This window comes from Xyrauchen texanus, chromosome 34, assembly GCF_025860055.1.
Source record: "Xyrauchen texanus isolate HMW12.3.18 chromosome 34, RBS_HiC_50CHRs, whole genome shotgun sequence".
Classification (NCBI taxonomy): Eukaryota; Metazoa; Chordata; class Actinopteri; order Cypriniformes; family Catostomidae; genus Xyrauchen; species Xyrauchen texanus.
The window spans coordinates 9425423-9442396 of record NC_068309.1 but is presented as its reverse complement, the minus strand read 5'-3'; the positions used below and the strand labels follow the sequence as shown (position 1 = coordinate 9442396).

The 16974-nt window shown below is 36.3% G+C and overlaps 1 protein-coding gene across 1 annotated transcript; it reads right to left on the bottom strand.

Annotated features, from left to right (window-relative positions):
• Positions 1-232: 232 nt before the first annotated feature.
• entpd2b (ectonucleoside triphosphate diphosphohydrolase 2b) lies at positions 233-12810 on the bottom strand. The gene is given in 10 exon segments (XM_052104506.1): positions 233-1001; positions 1773-1908; positions 3294-3413; positions 3556-3825; positions 3949-4176; positions 8944-9050; positions 9053-9102; positions 9415-9565; positions 9654-9771; positions 12694-12810. Coding segments are annotated over 10 exon segments (1500 nt in total). The 3' UTR covers positions 233-798.
• Positions 12811-16974: the final 4164 nt, after the last annotated feature.

The following is a 16974-nucleotide window of genomic DNA, read 5'->3' as shown; positions in this document are numbered from 1 at the left end:
AGCGGCAACCCTACCTACAATTGTAAATGTTTGTAAGGGCTGTGTTAATCTTTAATTCATTTACAGTTACTTATTATGACCTCAGTGTAGTTATGGTGAGTTGTATGCATGATAAGAGTATGACAATATCAGTAGTTTGCATTTGGACCGAATTCAGTTTGATGAATTATTGACATTATGATTTTATTCCTTTAGTTAGAGAAACAGGTCAGAATCAATTTGTGTGGTGAACTTCTTATTGCACATTAACTGAAGGCAATGGTGAACTAAAGTTAAACAGATTTAGCTTTATGTCCTGCTTTAACCACAGTTCAAAATAATTGAATACATTGACAGTCTGCTTTAAAAAATAACAAATACAGTAATTCCTCGAATAAAGCTGTGCATCACACAAGACACAAAGAAAGAACAAGAAACCAAACAAAGTTAGCTGGAATATGTTAAAATAGTAACCATGCATCACATTTAGCTCTTATGCCATTATTATGTTGTTTATATAATGTAAAATTCAAACTTAACAGAGAGCACATGCACAATTACACTGTATAGTATCTAGTATTTAGTTTCCAAGAGGCTTTAAGAAGAATTAAGTAATTTCCTGGATTGTTAATCTTAATTTGCATATGAGTAAAGGCAGAACATCAAAACCCAAATCACAAAATATGTTTCCGTAACTATGTACCAGGTGATGTGAAATGTTGAAATGCTTTGTTATTATGAAACAATACTCTCTGTGAGGCATGTTTTGAAGATATTCTGCACAAATGGAAAAATATGGGACAAAGAAATAATTGCATGCTATGAGACATCATTACTCCTATTCATATTAAATACTAGAAAAGCAAAGTACAAGAGGGTGGCAAAAAAGAGAAGGTTTAGGAGAACCAACAGGCCAATCCATGCTCCAGGGCACAAGCTTTTTCTGATCCCCACAGGTTCCTCTGGAAGAAGACTGCTAACACTGAGTATATAACTCAGTGCCCATCCCAGAGATGCTTTACCTGCCTGGAACATAGTGAGGTAGATTCTGTATATTTGCATATTTTGCACATTTTCAGCAGAGAATTGGAAAAATGGTTTGTCTTACTACAAATTTGTTAATTTAAGTTGGTCTGTGATGGTCAAGTACAACCACCATGTTAAAGGAATATTCCGGGTTCAGTGCAAGTTAAGCTCAATCCATAGCTTTTGTTGCATAGTATTGATAACCACAAAAATGTATTTAGACATGCCCCTCCTTTTCTTTAAAAAATCAAAAATCTGGGTTTCATTTAGTCACTTACAATGGAAGTGAATTGGGGCCAACCCATAAATGTACAAATTCTCACTGTTTAAAAAGTATCGCCACAAGACGTAAACAATATGTGTGTTAACATGTTTTTAGTTTGATAAATTCGCTTACTAACCATTTCTGTGTAAAGTTATATCTAATTTAACAACATTTTACAAGTTATATCCAAATTCTGACAAAGAAAATTATGATTTACAGTATCATTACAGTATCAGTATGATTACAGTACATGAGCTTTAACAGAAGAATTAATGTATGATTTTATAAAATTATAAATTTCACATTTCTGCCTTTAAACCCATCAAAAATGGTCCCCATTCACTTCCATTGTACGTCCCTCATTGTAACCTTGATTTTTGCTTTCTTTTTTAATGAAAGGATGGAAAAGTAAAAATTATATTTGTGGTAATAAACATGCAACAAATGTTGTCGATTGAGCTTAACTTGTATTGAAGCTGGAATATTATTTTAATGAACTCACCTTTTTTCTGGAAAGCAACATTTTGGAAGGAACGCTCATCAAAGTGGTAACCTCTCAGCATCAGCACTTGCATATACACTGCAACTGCACAATATTCCTTTATGTATTTTTTCAAGTCGGGAGCTTTGTTTGTCATCTAAAATAAACAGATGAAGAAACAGATGTAAAATGTAGGAATTTACAGAACATCAATGATGCAATGCACTGAATTCCTAGAGGGAAACTTTATTGCTCAGAGGCTGCTTTTTCAAAGCCCAGGAGACTTAAAGTAGTTCTCAGTTATGTATCATTCACATATCAACTTTTTCTCAGATGTTTCTCCTAAAATCCAACAGGGGATTTAAAAATAGATGGAAAGGAGACAAATGTTGACATACAGTACAGTAAAGGCATAGACTTGAAATTCATACAATCAATTTAAATATGATAGCCCAGATAAAAAGGTCTTTGAAGAATTTGATAAGAAATGTTTGAGATTATATTGAAATCTCTGTGACTTTTGATTGCAGACTTTGATATCTTGGCAAATCTGAGCACAGTGTGTGACTTTGTTGAGATCTGAAAAGGAACATGTGAAATTATTAGGTGCTCTTTGCCAGGGGAAACATATGCAGGAGACTCTAAAATTCTCCATTTGCTTTCCATTTAATGTGTTTAAAATTATTGTCTGGGAGAAACCATGGGAATTTGAAAGGACCTCATTTGTGTGTTTTTTTTCTTTTCCACAGAATATTCTTGATGCTAAAACTAGTACTTTAGCTTAAAGGGAAGTTCACCTAAAAATGATAATTCTCTCATCATTTCCTCACCCTCATGCCATCCCAGATGATTCTGCTGAACACAAAAATAGATTATTAGAAGAATATCTCAGCTCTGTAGGTCCTCACAATACAAGTGAATTGGTAACAAAATGTTGAAGCCCCAAAAAGCACATAAAGGCAGAATAAAAGTAATCCACAAGACTCCAGTGGTTTAATCTGCATATTCAGAATTAACATAATAAGTGTGGGTGAAAAACAGATCCTTTTTTTTACTATAAATTCTCCCGAATAATGCAAATTGCCAAAAAGAAAGAAAAATGTGGAAGTGGAGATTTATAGTAAAAAAGGACTACAATATTGATCTCTTTCTCACCCACAACTATCATGTCGCTTCTGAAGTTTTGGTACCCATTCACTTGCATTGTGTGGACCAACAGAGCTGAGAAATCCTTCTAAAAATCTTTGTTTGTGTTTTGTAGAATAAAGAAAGTCATGCACATCTGGGGTGGCATGAGGGTGGATAAATGACGAGAGAATTTTCATTTTTGGGTGAACTATCCCTTTAACTATCAACTATGGGATTTATGCTATTTGTCCATAAGGGATTTGTGGATTTGTCTAACACACACACACACACACACACACACACACAAACACACACACACACACACACACACACACACACACACATACACACACACACACACACACACACACACACACGCACACACACACACTTACAGTATACTGTATGTTATACCTCATCTATGGTCATGTTACACACAGCCTGGGTAGCTTCATGTAGCTGAGTAGAGGTGCTGATCTTTATCCCTGTACTTTGCTGAAGAAAACTGTAAGTGAAAAAATAGGCAGAGAAGGCCTGAAAGAATGAAAGAAAGACAAATGCCTTAGATCCTATTCACCACTACTAACTAGCAATAGTTTTAGTTTCTAAGCTATATTTCAGTAAATATATTTATTCTATTCTATTAAACTCATATTTTCTATTCTGGTCCCCTCACCATGAAACCCCCACTGATGTTGGGCTGGAAAACTTCATTAAAGGAACACTGAGAAAAGGGGCAGAGGTTGAAGATAAATATTGTAGAAGTGTTGCTAAGGCAGCTGGCATAGTCCCCGGTGCCTTGCACTCTTATCCAGGAATGAGGGTTGTAAGGTTTAGGTCTCAATGTCTCTGTGCAAGGTGAGTCAAATACTTTCTCCAGCTTTAAGGATTCAACAAAGTCAGATGGGTAGCAGGGATGGTAGACCACACTTGTATTACCCTGTAACTGACATGAGAAGCACTTGATGAAATTAAACTGTGATCTTATTACATCACATGAAAACAAAATTAATCACAAAAAGTTTGTTTTGACATTTAAATAACTGTAAATGATATCATAATATCATACTGTAATGAGGTTCGCCAATATCATGCGTAGGGCTTCTTGTTTACCATAACACAAGTAACTATGTGTGTAGAGAGAATACTCCTGCTCATAGAGACGCAAGGTCATGTGATTTCCCGTGTCCTCAATCGTCTCTGGGGTCTCAAAGGTGATCTGCGTGGACGCCCCTCCCAAATCCAGCGCTCCCACAGTTTTTCTGCCAGAATTAAGCCAATGGCCCACGTAGCCATACTACATATTGAGGAGGAGAAAAGAAAGATACAAATTGGCCACTAGAGGGCCCAATTTACTGTGGCATGTTTACTAATATTTATGACTTCAGAAATTGACTTTTTGTAACTGTTATATTGCTTTTTTTAAGCATGTTTAAAAAAGTATATTTTATCCTCATTGTTATTGAATTCTTGTTTTATGTTTTTTAATAATAGTGTTATTGTGAGCATTGCATTGACACTATTTTAGTATTATGGTTCACTTGCATTAACTGAGGCTTGTACAATATTATATAACAATAATAAAGTCTTCCACTGAACTCATATCAGCCATATCACAAGTATCACCTCTTAAATTGATAAGTGTAGTACAATACAAACATTAATATTAGCTAAAACACTTGAAAAATTATATTAAAATATACTGGTAGTGATTGAGGGGATTGAGTCCCCTGTTCTCTATTTAAAAGTGCTTTAAGTTTAGTGTCAGATACGCGCTATAAGTGTAAAATTCATTCATTCAAAAATGTGAATACGAGTTTTGTTAATCTTCATCAAAGCAAGTAATATTTCTGTTTTAAATGTTTAATCGTACAAAATTATGTCAACATGAAAATAGCACGTTATGGCTCTGAATATCTCCAGTCATGATCACACACAGGCAAAGCTCAAATCATGAGAATCATCCACCTGAAGAGCAGTGCCGAAACACAAATCACGTTTAGTGTTCTTATGCAAATTACTTGCAATTGTACATTTTAACCACGGATGTCTCTAGAGAGCACAAAGTTTAAAAAAGTATGTAATTCAATATGGCATCAAAATTTACGTTTGAGCTATGACTGTTTGTAATTTATGTTGTAGAACATACCGTCCACGTATCGTCAAATAATGTTTACCACAGACCTTAAGTAAAAAAAAAAACCATTGTAAAAACCCATAGGAAAATACGTCTTTTTTTTTTTAAGTGACTACAGAACCATCAAGGAAAAGTGGAAGAGGTTCGAGCAAATGGATGTTATCTAGCCTACATGGCTGTAACTACCATTGAGGACACCGAGGTCATGTCCTTGGTATTTTTTTCTTGAAGTGTCGTTACATTGTAAAGTGAAAATAGCCGACGAGACAATTATCCTTGCAGATACCGCTATCATGTCAAAACGAAAGTAGTCGGCTGTAGCGGAGTGTTTCCTAAACCAATTAAGAACGCAACGCAGTGTCTCGCACAGCTCACATAAACTTCTATACCCACAAATGCATTGTTCAAAATAAACTTGACGCCATGTTAATTTCTGCCTGTGATTTTCATTCAAATGACCAAAAATGAAAAGGCTGCAACAAACTAAATTATCGTTTGGAAAGCCAGCAGAAGATGAACAGACAAAGAGAAGGAGGGAAGGTGAAAATTGAAGGGTTATGCAGCAAATAGCCTACAATATGAGATGCAGTAGGGCTACCAATGAGACTCAAACCTATATCCTACTGAAGTATTATATGGATAATTAATGTGTTGTGAAGTGATGGATATTATCCTTTTAATAAGCATGGCCCAAGCCTATTGTTGAATGATATTATGGTCAGTTGTATGCCAGTTATTGTCAGTATTATAATAATAATAATAATAGGTGGTGGTGTAGTGGTCTAAAGCAGATAACTGGTAAACTGGTAATCAGAAGGTCGCTGGTTCGATCCCCACAGCCACCACCATTGTGTCCTTGAGCAAGGCACTTAACTCCAGGTTGCTCCGGGGGGCTTGTCCCCTGTAATAAGTGCACTGTCACTTTGGATAAAAGTGTAATGTAAATGTAGGAGAAGTCAGGCAGTTGAGGAGGAGAAAGAGTTAGGAGAAAAGAGGGAAATAATAGGTGAAGGGCCCTCCCAAGACAGCTAAGATGTGACACTCACTGTGTCAGAAGGTTCAAGCTTTGCAGCCAATGACCCTGCAATATATAAATGCAGAAGCCACTACTCTGATGAGGAGAGGCAGAGCATCCTTCAAAACAAATGGAGCAGGGACCAGTATATATATATATATATATATATATATATATATATATATATATATATATATATATCCCCAAAAGCAATTTGGGAAAAGGCTGTTGAGGTATAGCGTGGAGTGGGAAAATAAATACCCCTGGCTACGGTACTCTCCATCTGAGGATGCAGCATATTGTTGTGTGTGTACTGTTCAACAGTCAGAAAGGGTCAAACACCACATTCCAGAGGGATGAATTTTTGACCTCTGTATTTGAAAAATCCTGGTTACGTTGAAAGCTTCCCTTTATTTAGTTGACCAGCTACTGAAAGCTTGCCTTCTGAAGTCTCAAGCTGTTAGAAGACAAGTGTAGCCAATCCTGCTCCAAATGGGACTTGAACCAGGGTCTCCAGCATGGGAGGTGGGTGCACTAACGAGGAGGCTAAAGGCTACAACCCTTTGCATCATTTGCTATTGCGTCTCTTGAGGCCAGGGGAGTGAGGTATTCACACACTGCACAGCACATACCTGCTGGCTTCTGTTACACTCACCCCCCTAAACCTCACTCCCATCTGGGTAATGGCACCACTGTAACCGGTCCTGCTCAACCCACTCTGAACGGGATTCAAACCAGTGTCTCCAGCATGGGAGGCAGGCTTGCTAACGAGGAGGCTAAAGACTACAGTCCTTAGTGTCAGTCACTAGCTCACCTCTTGAGGCCAGGGGAGTGAGGTATTCACACACCGCACAGCACGTACCAGCTGGCTACCATTACACGAGCACAAGTATAAATAAAAGATGCCAAAGCCTTACTTTCTCTTTAAAAGAGATGTTGTTTTTTAATGTCTTTAATCAACAATGAAAGAGAAACAATCTTTGAAGGGGGAATTCCAAACAGTGTTTTTGCACCCTTGAAGGGCACAGCAGGAAGGGGACACTACACGAAGGGGTGTTCTAAACGAGTAAGCAACATAGTAAGTAAGCAACTCAAGCCCTCCATGAAGGGCCCTTCCACATGGCTGTTAGCAAAGGGTACATCATGTGATGGTCACTTCAAGGAAGTAATTTGATTTTATGATCTTGTGATTTTATGATCACTTGACCCTGGGTGGTATGTCCTGAAATATATTTTAAAGCAAGTTTGTCAATCAGAACTTATTACATGTTAAAACGCTCGGGCAAGCGATATAGCTCTTTTATAACAGATACTTCTCTGACGAAGTTTATATTCGTCCTCATACATACGATATAAGACAGCTATAAGCATAAAGTTACTCCAAAAACAGGGCCAATTTTTTATGTAGGCTAGTCTAAATCCTGTGGTGTATTATTATTTATTTATTATTGTCATGTTTATTCTGTTGGTTCCAGGTTTTCATGTCTTCAGGTCCTTTTATTTAGAAATGTGTTCACTTCCTTGTCTAGTCATGTGATGTCCTGTTTTCCCTCCTTATTCTTGTGTCTGGTTTTCATTGGTTTATTGTTTAATTATCTAGTTTAGAGTTCACATCTAGTTCTGTTTGTTCATTGGTTTATGTTCCCCGATGTAATGTATTTAAGCCCTCATGTTTGCCATTGTCCTTTGTGGAGTATTGTTAATGTAACTTTGTTGTTTTGTTCAAGTCAAGTCAAGTCAAGTCTAGTTTAGTCAAGTCTAGTTTAGTCAAGTCAAATTTAGTCAAGTCTAGTTTGGTCAAGTCAAGTTTAGTAAAGTCTAGTTTAGTCAAGTCAAGTCATGTTTATGTTTCACTTTTCTAGTTAGGGTTTTTGGATCTCACTTTCTGTTTGTCACTCCATCGTCATCATCTTCATCATTGTCCTTGCCATCAGCATCGTTACAGGCTTGGCTTGGCTTGGCTTGGCTTGGCCTGGACTGGCTTGGCTTGGCCTGGCCTGGCCTGGCCTGGCCTGGCCTGGCCAAAACAACAAAGATACATTAACAATACTCGACAAAGGATAATGGCAAACATGAGGGCTTAAATACATGACATGGGGGAACATAAACCAATGAACAAACAGAACTCTAAACAAGATAATTAAACAATAAACCAATGAAAACAAGACACATGAATAAGGAGAGAAAACAGGACATCACATGACTAGAAAAGGAAGTGAACAATTTTAAAATAAAAAGACCTGAAGACATGAAAACAAGGAACCAACAGAATAAACGTGACAATAACTTTCGTCGCGAAATGTTCATTCATATATTTTATATAAATGTATTTACATATCTATTATTATTATTATTATTATTATTAAAACATCAGAAGTAAGCCATTTTAAATAATACACAAAAGTCAATGTTTGAAAAAAAGAACCTATAAAAAAGTACATTTATTTGCAACAACAAATTAACAGCGATAAATAAGAGATTCTTGTCTTAGAACAGCTGTGCTGCGTCTTCATGTTAGAGTTTCAGGCAAAGATAAAGTGGAAGTTACATATGTCTTTCATTAATCCCTTGATCAAGGGTGGCCATACGTGAGATGCGAGTGCCCTGCTCCCTTCAGAGTTCCCACTTCAAGGGCTCAGCCCTTCGGAGGGAGTAGGGCATAGGGATGCTCACTATCGTTTTGAATTCGTCCGAAGTATTCCTGGGCCTTCCGGGTTTTTGGACTATAAGCTGAAGAGCTCTTTTCCAACCCATGAAGAGAAATTCTGAATTTTTCCCAACCCTGGTCAAAATGTTTTATTTGCTTGATATATTGAATATGGCTGTCGATAATAAGGGACAAAGAGGCAGTTTAATGAACAAATAGACAATTTGATTGGCACAGGAAAACAATGTTTTATGACCTATAGGACCTTTATGAAGTTTTCAAGCAGGTAGTTTACAGTGATCCAGCCATAGGCTCCCTCCTCTTGACCACTCAAAATAACTGCTCCTTGAAAGCTGAATGGAAAGGATTTATTTTTTCTCCTACATTTTCAAGAACCTTAGCTGATTTCTCAGGATTGGTTAAACTGTACAAAAGAGAGAGAGAGAGAGAGAGACAGGTAACAAATAGAAAATAACAGATCGAACATTTTTAGGGGTCCATAAAAGCCTAGATAAGGGGAAAGAAGATCATTGGCAAATGCTATTTTAGAGTTAAAGGTTACTCTCGACCATAAGCAGTAAATACAGTACAGTTTATACTACATAGTCAGAAGTCTTGCTACATTTAAGTAGATTTTGTAAAAAGCATTGTCCATCCAAGTCATGCAACATGAAGGCTGAAGGTCATAAAGCAAAATAGGTGGTGGAATAATGAAAAAACACTACAACACACTCACTTCAGAAGTCTCAATCCAGCAGTGGCTCCTAGATATATAGGTGCACTGTGATGTCGATCTTGGGGAATGTCCTGCATGGCCTGTTTCAAGCACCCCTCCAGGCTGCGGCCTGCTGCACCCTTCTGCCCAGCATAACTTGAGATTCCCCCTCCTGAACCAAAAGAATGCATGCAAACCAGAACTAAATAACAACAACCTAATAGTCTGTACTATTTTAGCAAAACCTTGGACTCCCTGACCTTTAACATGACACTCGCTGTGCTGGGTGACCACACCTGTGCCATTCAGCTTGTTTGCCGGTCATCTGTAGATGTACATAGCAGTGTGTGAGGATCCAGCATCCAGAACAATCCCATACTGCAATGAAAGAGAAACTGCCAAAGAGAGCTCACTATTTTTAATTTGATTCACCTTTTACGTTGAATTGACATAGTGGTACTTTTTTTATAATTTGCAAGAAATAATTTTAACTAACATTACAGATGTTGTGGTAGTATTCTAGTCGCATTAGTAACAATGACAAAAAACTCATTTTGACCACATATTTTGAGATAACCCATTAGTAATTCATTAGATGATACATAAATGTTAGTCTCATAAACTCACATTGTTCTTACCCAAAATGTTAATTCTGTCATTGTTTACTCACCCTCGTGTTGTTTTCAAACCTAAATTATTTTCTTTCTTCCGTGGAACACCAAAGAAGATGTTTAGCAGTATGCAATCCTCAGTCACTGTCATTGCATCTTATTTTCTTTTCATTTTGCTCGATTAATGAAAGTGAATGGTGACTGAGGCATTTTCACTAACAGCTCCCTGTGTGTTTTATGGAAGGAAGAAAGTCATATAGGTTTGAAACAGCATGAGGTTGAGTAAATGATAACAGAATGTTTGGGTGCACTTTCCCTTTAAGTTAACAGTGTTGAATTAAATACTGAAAGCTGAATCAAAATGTGAGAGTTTCTGAGTTAAGTTAACTTATGAAGTTAAGAAGTGCAAATATAATTAGACTTGGTGCAGGAAAAAACCAAAAAAAGGCATTAAAAATATTAAATATTGAAAATAAATGTACAAAGCAGAGGAATAAATAACAGCAGGTATATCTGTAATAGGTCATGTTACATTTTTCTTCTAAACTCTCAAGCATCTTATAACTTATCTTAAGGTTGTGTACATAGCATGTGTTCCCCACGCCAAGCCACACGCTTATTTACCCACAGCACCCATGAGATTACTTGTACCTGTTGCCTGATAATAATACACTCCAGGAAATCCAATTCCCAGAACTGAAGTATCTGACATAGCAAGCTATTTTGTTACAGGCAGGGCCAAAGCAAGGTATTCTGGGCCTGTTGCTCAGGGCCCCATTCCTATTAAAAATGACAGTTTAGAATTTGTTGTGGGGTCCCCTGGACCTATGGCCCTCTAGAATCGTTACAACCTTTCACCCCACTAGCTACGGCCCTGGTTACAGGATTCCCAATAGGAACAAAGTGCCATTATATATCTAGAATGTCTAATTTCTCATGTCTTGTACTCAAGTCAAGCCTTTCCCATGTCTAGTACTCAAGTCAAGTCATATTTAATTGATTAGCTCTTTTCACAATACACATTGTTTTAAAGCAGCTTTACAGAAAATCATACTGTAATGTCTGTAATGCTGTAAAGTCCCCCAGTGAACAGCTTTATTGAAAAACTTAATAGGGATAGTTTACCCAAAATGTTTTATTATCTCATCATTTACTCACCCTCATGCCATCCCAGATGTGTATGACTTTCTTTCTTCAGCAGAACACAAATGAATTATTTTAGAAGACATTTACATGTATGCATTTGTCAGATGCTTTTATTCAAAGCGACTTACAGTGCACTTATTACAGGGACAATCCCCCCAGAGCAACCTGGAGTTAAGTGCCTTGCTCAAGGGCCCAACAGTGGCATCTTGGTGGTGCTGGGGCTTGAACCACCAACCTTCTGGTCAGTAACCCTGAGCCTCAACCACTGAGCCACCACTGCCCCCACAGAATGTAATACAATGCAAGTGAATGGTGATCAGACATTTGCAGCTCCAAATATCACATAAAGTAAACATAAAAGTAATCCATATGACTCCAGTGGTTAAATCGACATCTTCAGAAGCGATATGATAGTTGTGGGTGAGAAAGAAATCCTTTTAAGTCCTTTTTTTTACTCTAAATCTCTACTATCACTTTCACATCTGAAAGTCACATGTGGTCAAGTGTAGCTGCAGGCCAGAGACCTCCAAATGGGGGCGGGATCTTCAAAAGTGTATGGGGTTAGTCTAAAAGGGCCGGGTTTACTCCAAAAGGGGGCATCACATCTACTCATGGTTAAGGTTATGGAAAGGGTTAGGTTAGGGGCTCCCTATATCTTCAATGGCATTTTTGGAGCTCATACCCCTTTTTGGAGCATTACCAGCAAATATACACTTCTCCATGTGGTGCCTGTTTAGTTTCACTGTTACATCTGAAAGTGAAAGTGACAGTGGAAATTTAAAGTAAAAAAAAATGGACTTAAATTTTGTTCTGTTTCTCACCCACACCTATCATATCGCTTCTGAAAATATAGATTTAAACAGAATTACTTTCCTTTATGTGATTTTTGGAGCTACAAATGTCTGATCACCTACACATGCATTGTAAAAATCGTTGTTTGTGTTCTGTATTAGAAAGAAAGTCATACACATCTGGGATGGCACGAGGGTGAGTAAATAATGAGAGGATTTTCATGTTTGGGTGAACTATCCTTTTAAGCCCCCAGTGAGCAAGCCAGAGAAACCAGACTCAGCTTGGAGAGGCAGTTCTCCTCTGCTATACAGCATGAACATAATGCCAGTATTTGTATGCTATGTGTAATACTAGTCATCTATTGACTGATTAATTAGATTAAGTGATGTACATTTTTTGGTATAGGCAATGTTTAAAACTAAAGGATATTTATGAAAACCGTAGCTTGTAAACTAAATTTAATTTATGTAAATATATTATGTTTGGTTGTAAAATGTCTTTTCAGAAGCAAATATTAGCTTATGATGGTGATTCAGGATGTGCCCTTCAGCTTTGATGTTACCATCTAGGGTCTAATGATTAATGAGCTTTGCTTGGATATGCATTCCTGAGTTGTGATGGATGTGAAAAGGACATTATATATTATTCTGAAATTCCCACAAAACACCACAATTCCTCTAACATCTGCCTCCCTCTAATTAAGATTCATTGTGTAACTAAACTAAAACAAAGAAATAATTACATTACTTACCATGTACTCTGGGGGTTCTTTTATTTCATCTACAGATACATTAAGGAGTAGAATAGACACAATTCCAAACAGAAGGAGCGTCCCGGAGACAACAAACTTACAGCACGGTTTATCCATCAGTGGAGCTGGGGTCTGACTGTTGTAATTCTGATGGTGGAGGAGCAAATGCCACCCTGACCACCCACTCTGTTCCTTTATCCATCAACAAAAGAGTACAAAAACCTCTTTTGTTCAAAGAAGTTCAAATGGAAGAAACATTAGTAACTTGAGTGTTAAAGATCCATATTAACACTTACTTACCAGTCAGTATTGTGACAACAACAAAAAAGTCTGTCAGACCACTTTTTTCTCTTTAATACACATTTCTGTTCAGTGTTAAATGTTGCTCTATAGTTTAGATAGAATATTCTGAAACATGAATTTAGCATGTTTTGAAGTGTGGTTCAGTCTGTGTTCTGTCAGTCACTAAACTATAGAAAGAGGAAAAAAATGTTTTTGTAATGAATATTTAAATATATCAAATATATATATATTGTTGTTATGAAGAACATTTGAAAAGTACTCAAAATGTTAATTTCAAGAATACAATAGTTTGTTTGAGTATTGTTACAATCTCAGTTTATTATATTTTTCATGATTAATTTGGCCAGAGATATCTTAAACAATTTTATAAATATTTGTGTATTTTTCAACACTTTTTAAGTTTGATTAAAGGTGCACTCAGAAATGTTTCCTCATATTAAAAGCTTATAAAATAAATAAATTGTAATTTTGAAACAAATGTATAAATTCTGGAGCACTTGCATGAGATGAAGACTCCAGTCATATCATTAACCTCATAAAAGCAGTTTTATTCTACATGGAGAGGGTCCACTCATAGGGGCTGCCATGTTAGGATTACATGACCAGCCCATTGTGCGGCCATCTTGGGAAGACTCCCAGGGAGCTATTTTCTACAGATACATCACAGTAAAATACTATTTATCAGCCGGTCCAGCCACATGCGCAACCTTGAGTTGACCAACAGGTGATGTCTGTATCTAAAAAGGTGATTCGCTCTTTTACCTATAAGGCGGAACTTTGTTTCTACATCCACCATGGGTGTTCCAATTTCACCCATGCATTTTAATACAAGTGCACGGCCTTGGGCTAAATAGTCTGCTCAATCCTAGTAACCACCCTGTTATTGGACACTTTCACTCAAGGATTAAAGTAATCATGACTGTGAATAGTGAATGTCTACAATGGTATCTGTAACTGAAAACTTTTGCATTTGAATGATGCTGCATCCAGGCCCCTAGGTGTCAGTGTAAGTCCAAATTGATGTACAAAAACATTACTGAGTGCACCTTTGAATTTAAATGTTCAAGAACTAAAAATCAAATATAATCTAAATGGAGATTTTATTAAGTGTTATGAAGCTACACGGAAACAAATATTAAACATAAAATGTAGTAACATCTACATTAACTGGTTTTATTCAAGTCAAAAATATTATTTAACATCACTGAATCAACCTGAATACATTAGGTCACACCAATAAAACTACTGCCATTTTTAAGGGTTAGAGCATGTAGACATAAAGTAGCTCCTTAAAATAACAATTACTGGTTTCCACTTTTGCAGTGTACTTTTAGTATGCAGTACACAACGCACGGTATTGCATTGTTGCTCTTATTTTGGTAAAATGTGCTTACTGCAATTTTCTTGTCTTTGGAAGTAAAACACCACAACACAACACTTCATGCACTGATCCCAATCTAGTACAGAATAAGGGAGTCTCCAGAACCCCCCCCCCCCAAATCATATGCCATCTTCTGTTTAATTCTGTCTTGTGAAGTGTTCACTGGTGCAACTGACTAGAATTTTAATGATCTCCCCACATTCAGTGCTCTCTTAATGGTCACTGCCTCTATAAAGAGGCTGACTGAGACAGCTTACTTTGAATAGTATAATTCCTGCCAAGAACAGGGGGACAGTGCATTAACAGGCCTACACTATTTTGTATCCCCTATGCACAGGGTTGGGAGGGTTACTTATGAAATGTATTCCACTTCAGATTACAGAATACATGCTATAAAATGTAATTTGTAACATATTCCATTAGATTACTCAAGGTCAGTAATGTATTCTAAATACTTTGGATTACTTCTTCAGCACTGGTAGATTTTTTTCAATTGTTTTGACTATAAAAACTCTGCCAGTACAGTAAGACAAAATACACATGTTAAAAATACATTTTCTGAAAAACCTAAATATGTTATGCAGTGTTGTTTCTAAAACAAAATCAATCAAATTGATCTTGTTTTAAGATTTTTTAGATATTTTTTACAGGAAAACAATACAAAGATTATTATCAGAATACGATTTTTGCTCTAATATCTTATATTTAATTATGTTCCAATGTCAATTTTCTTGATAAAAAATATGATCATGTCTGGTAAAATGTGAATGTAAAATGGCTAGAAATAGCGTTTTAGCGTAGCGTAAAGCTGACAATGTACATAAGGTTTATTTCTATTTCTTCTGCTCCAAACTTACTTCAAACGTACTTCTCTGTCTGCTCGTATGAATGTAACGCATCATAAGAAAGTGTTTCACCGCTGTTCAAATGCAAATCGCATCATTTATATGTAGAAATGTTTTCCATCTGAAAGGACTAAATATTAAATTAAACAAATTGCAAAGTAATCTCTTCAGTAATCTAAATACTTTTTGAATGTAACTGTATTCTAATTATCAATTATTTCAATTCTAACTGTAGTGGAATACAGTTACTTATATTTTGTATATTAAATATGTAATCTCTTTACATGTATTCCATTACTCCCCCAGCCTGCCTATGCACTATTGTACATCTGGCATGAAATTCAGATTCCAAATGCTAAAGCATGTCCTGCAAAACAAAAACATCATGAATATTCAAGCAGTTTAGCAATCACAAAAAAATGACATCACTTTAAGTTTTGGTAATCATGTGCATGAGAATGTAAGGGCAGTAATGCTTATTATATGGCAAAGTAAAATAACTGGTTTATAACTAAGGCTAAACACCAGATCTCACTCAACGCTTTTGTTTTTGATGTTGGTTTCAAAATACAATCCATTTTATTAAAGAATGTTTTGAGGTATATTGAGATATTATGTTCAATACACTGTAATATGTTTGTATTAGCAAAACCATTTCTCAATAGACACTGAGAGGGACACACAAAAATATTTAAATTAGTGGTTTATCAGAATTGGTTTTCAACGGCAGATTCTTCCACTTTTTGCTCATCCTTGTTTCTCAAGTTTAAAGTTTTGTGATAATAAACCGATGTAAAATCTTTAACTTTAATCTCTAAAACATGTAAAGCTCCAGTATAGATAACGATTAACATTTTTAAACAGACATATATATATATATATATATATATATATATATATATATATATATATATATATATATATATATATACATACAGTGACTTTGCAATTTTTGAATAGACATAATTTTCAAGCCAAGGCACATCTTGTAATGATAAACCTAAGATGTCAATTTGAATAAATAGAAAACTGAACTGAGGCAAAAGTTCAGGAACTGAGTAATCTAAGTGTGAATTATTTTCTTCATAAACCACAAATCACACATCAATTATGCAACAGGATCTTGGTAATTTTCAGTGTTATATCAGTTCTTCAAACAAAATGCACAGCAGCATAACACAAAAATGCAACCCTGATGAGTGCACCAAATATTAAAACAAAACCAAACAACAAACAATCATGCAGCTAAAAATCACTATTTGGATGTCTACGGTTTTACCATATTGCTCTCATTCAAAGTCAGTCCTGATTTTCCAGGTCTGGTGTAGTGCTTGTAAACAACTCTTCCTGTTTACACAGATGCCAGACCATAATACAATAATAATTCAGCAGAAAAAGCAGCACCATGGCAACCAAGACCAGGATGACCAGAAGGGCCACCATGAGTCTCTTTCTGGTGCAAAATGGGTGAGATGGCCAGTGGTCAGTTTGAGCTGCCTCCTCCAGTGATTGTTTAGACCTACAGTGAACGAACAGCCAGTGTTTCATCCAAGTCCCAGCAGGAGTAACAGGCGGATATAACCATGCCTCTCTCTCTTCCATCCTCACAGAAAGCAAAGCTTTTATTCACAGTGCAACTGTCAATACCAACTGCCAGTCAGTGTCTGAAAAAACAAGCATAGCACATAGACATGGTTATTTCAGGTTTATTACGTAGCATATAACAACAAGTAAAAAACATTTCTAGATTAC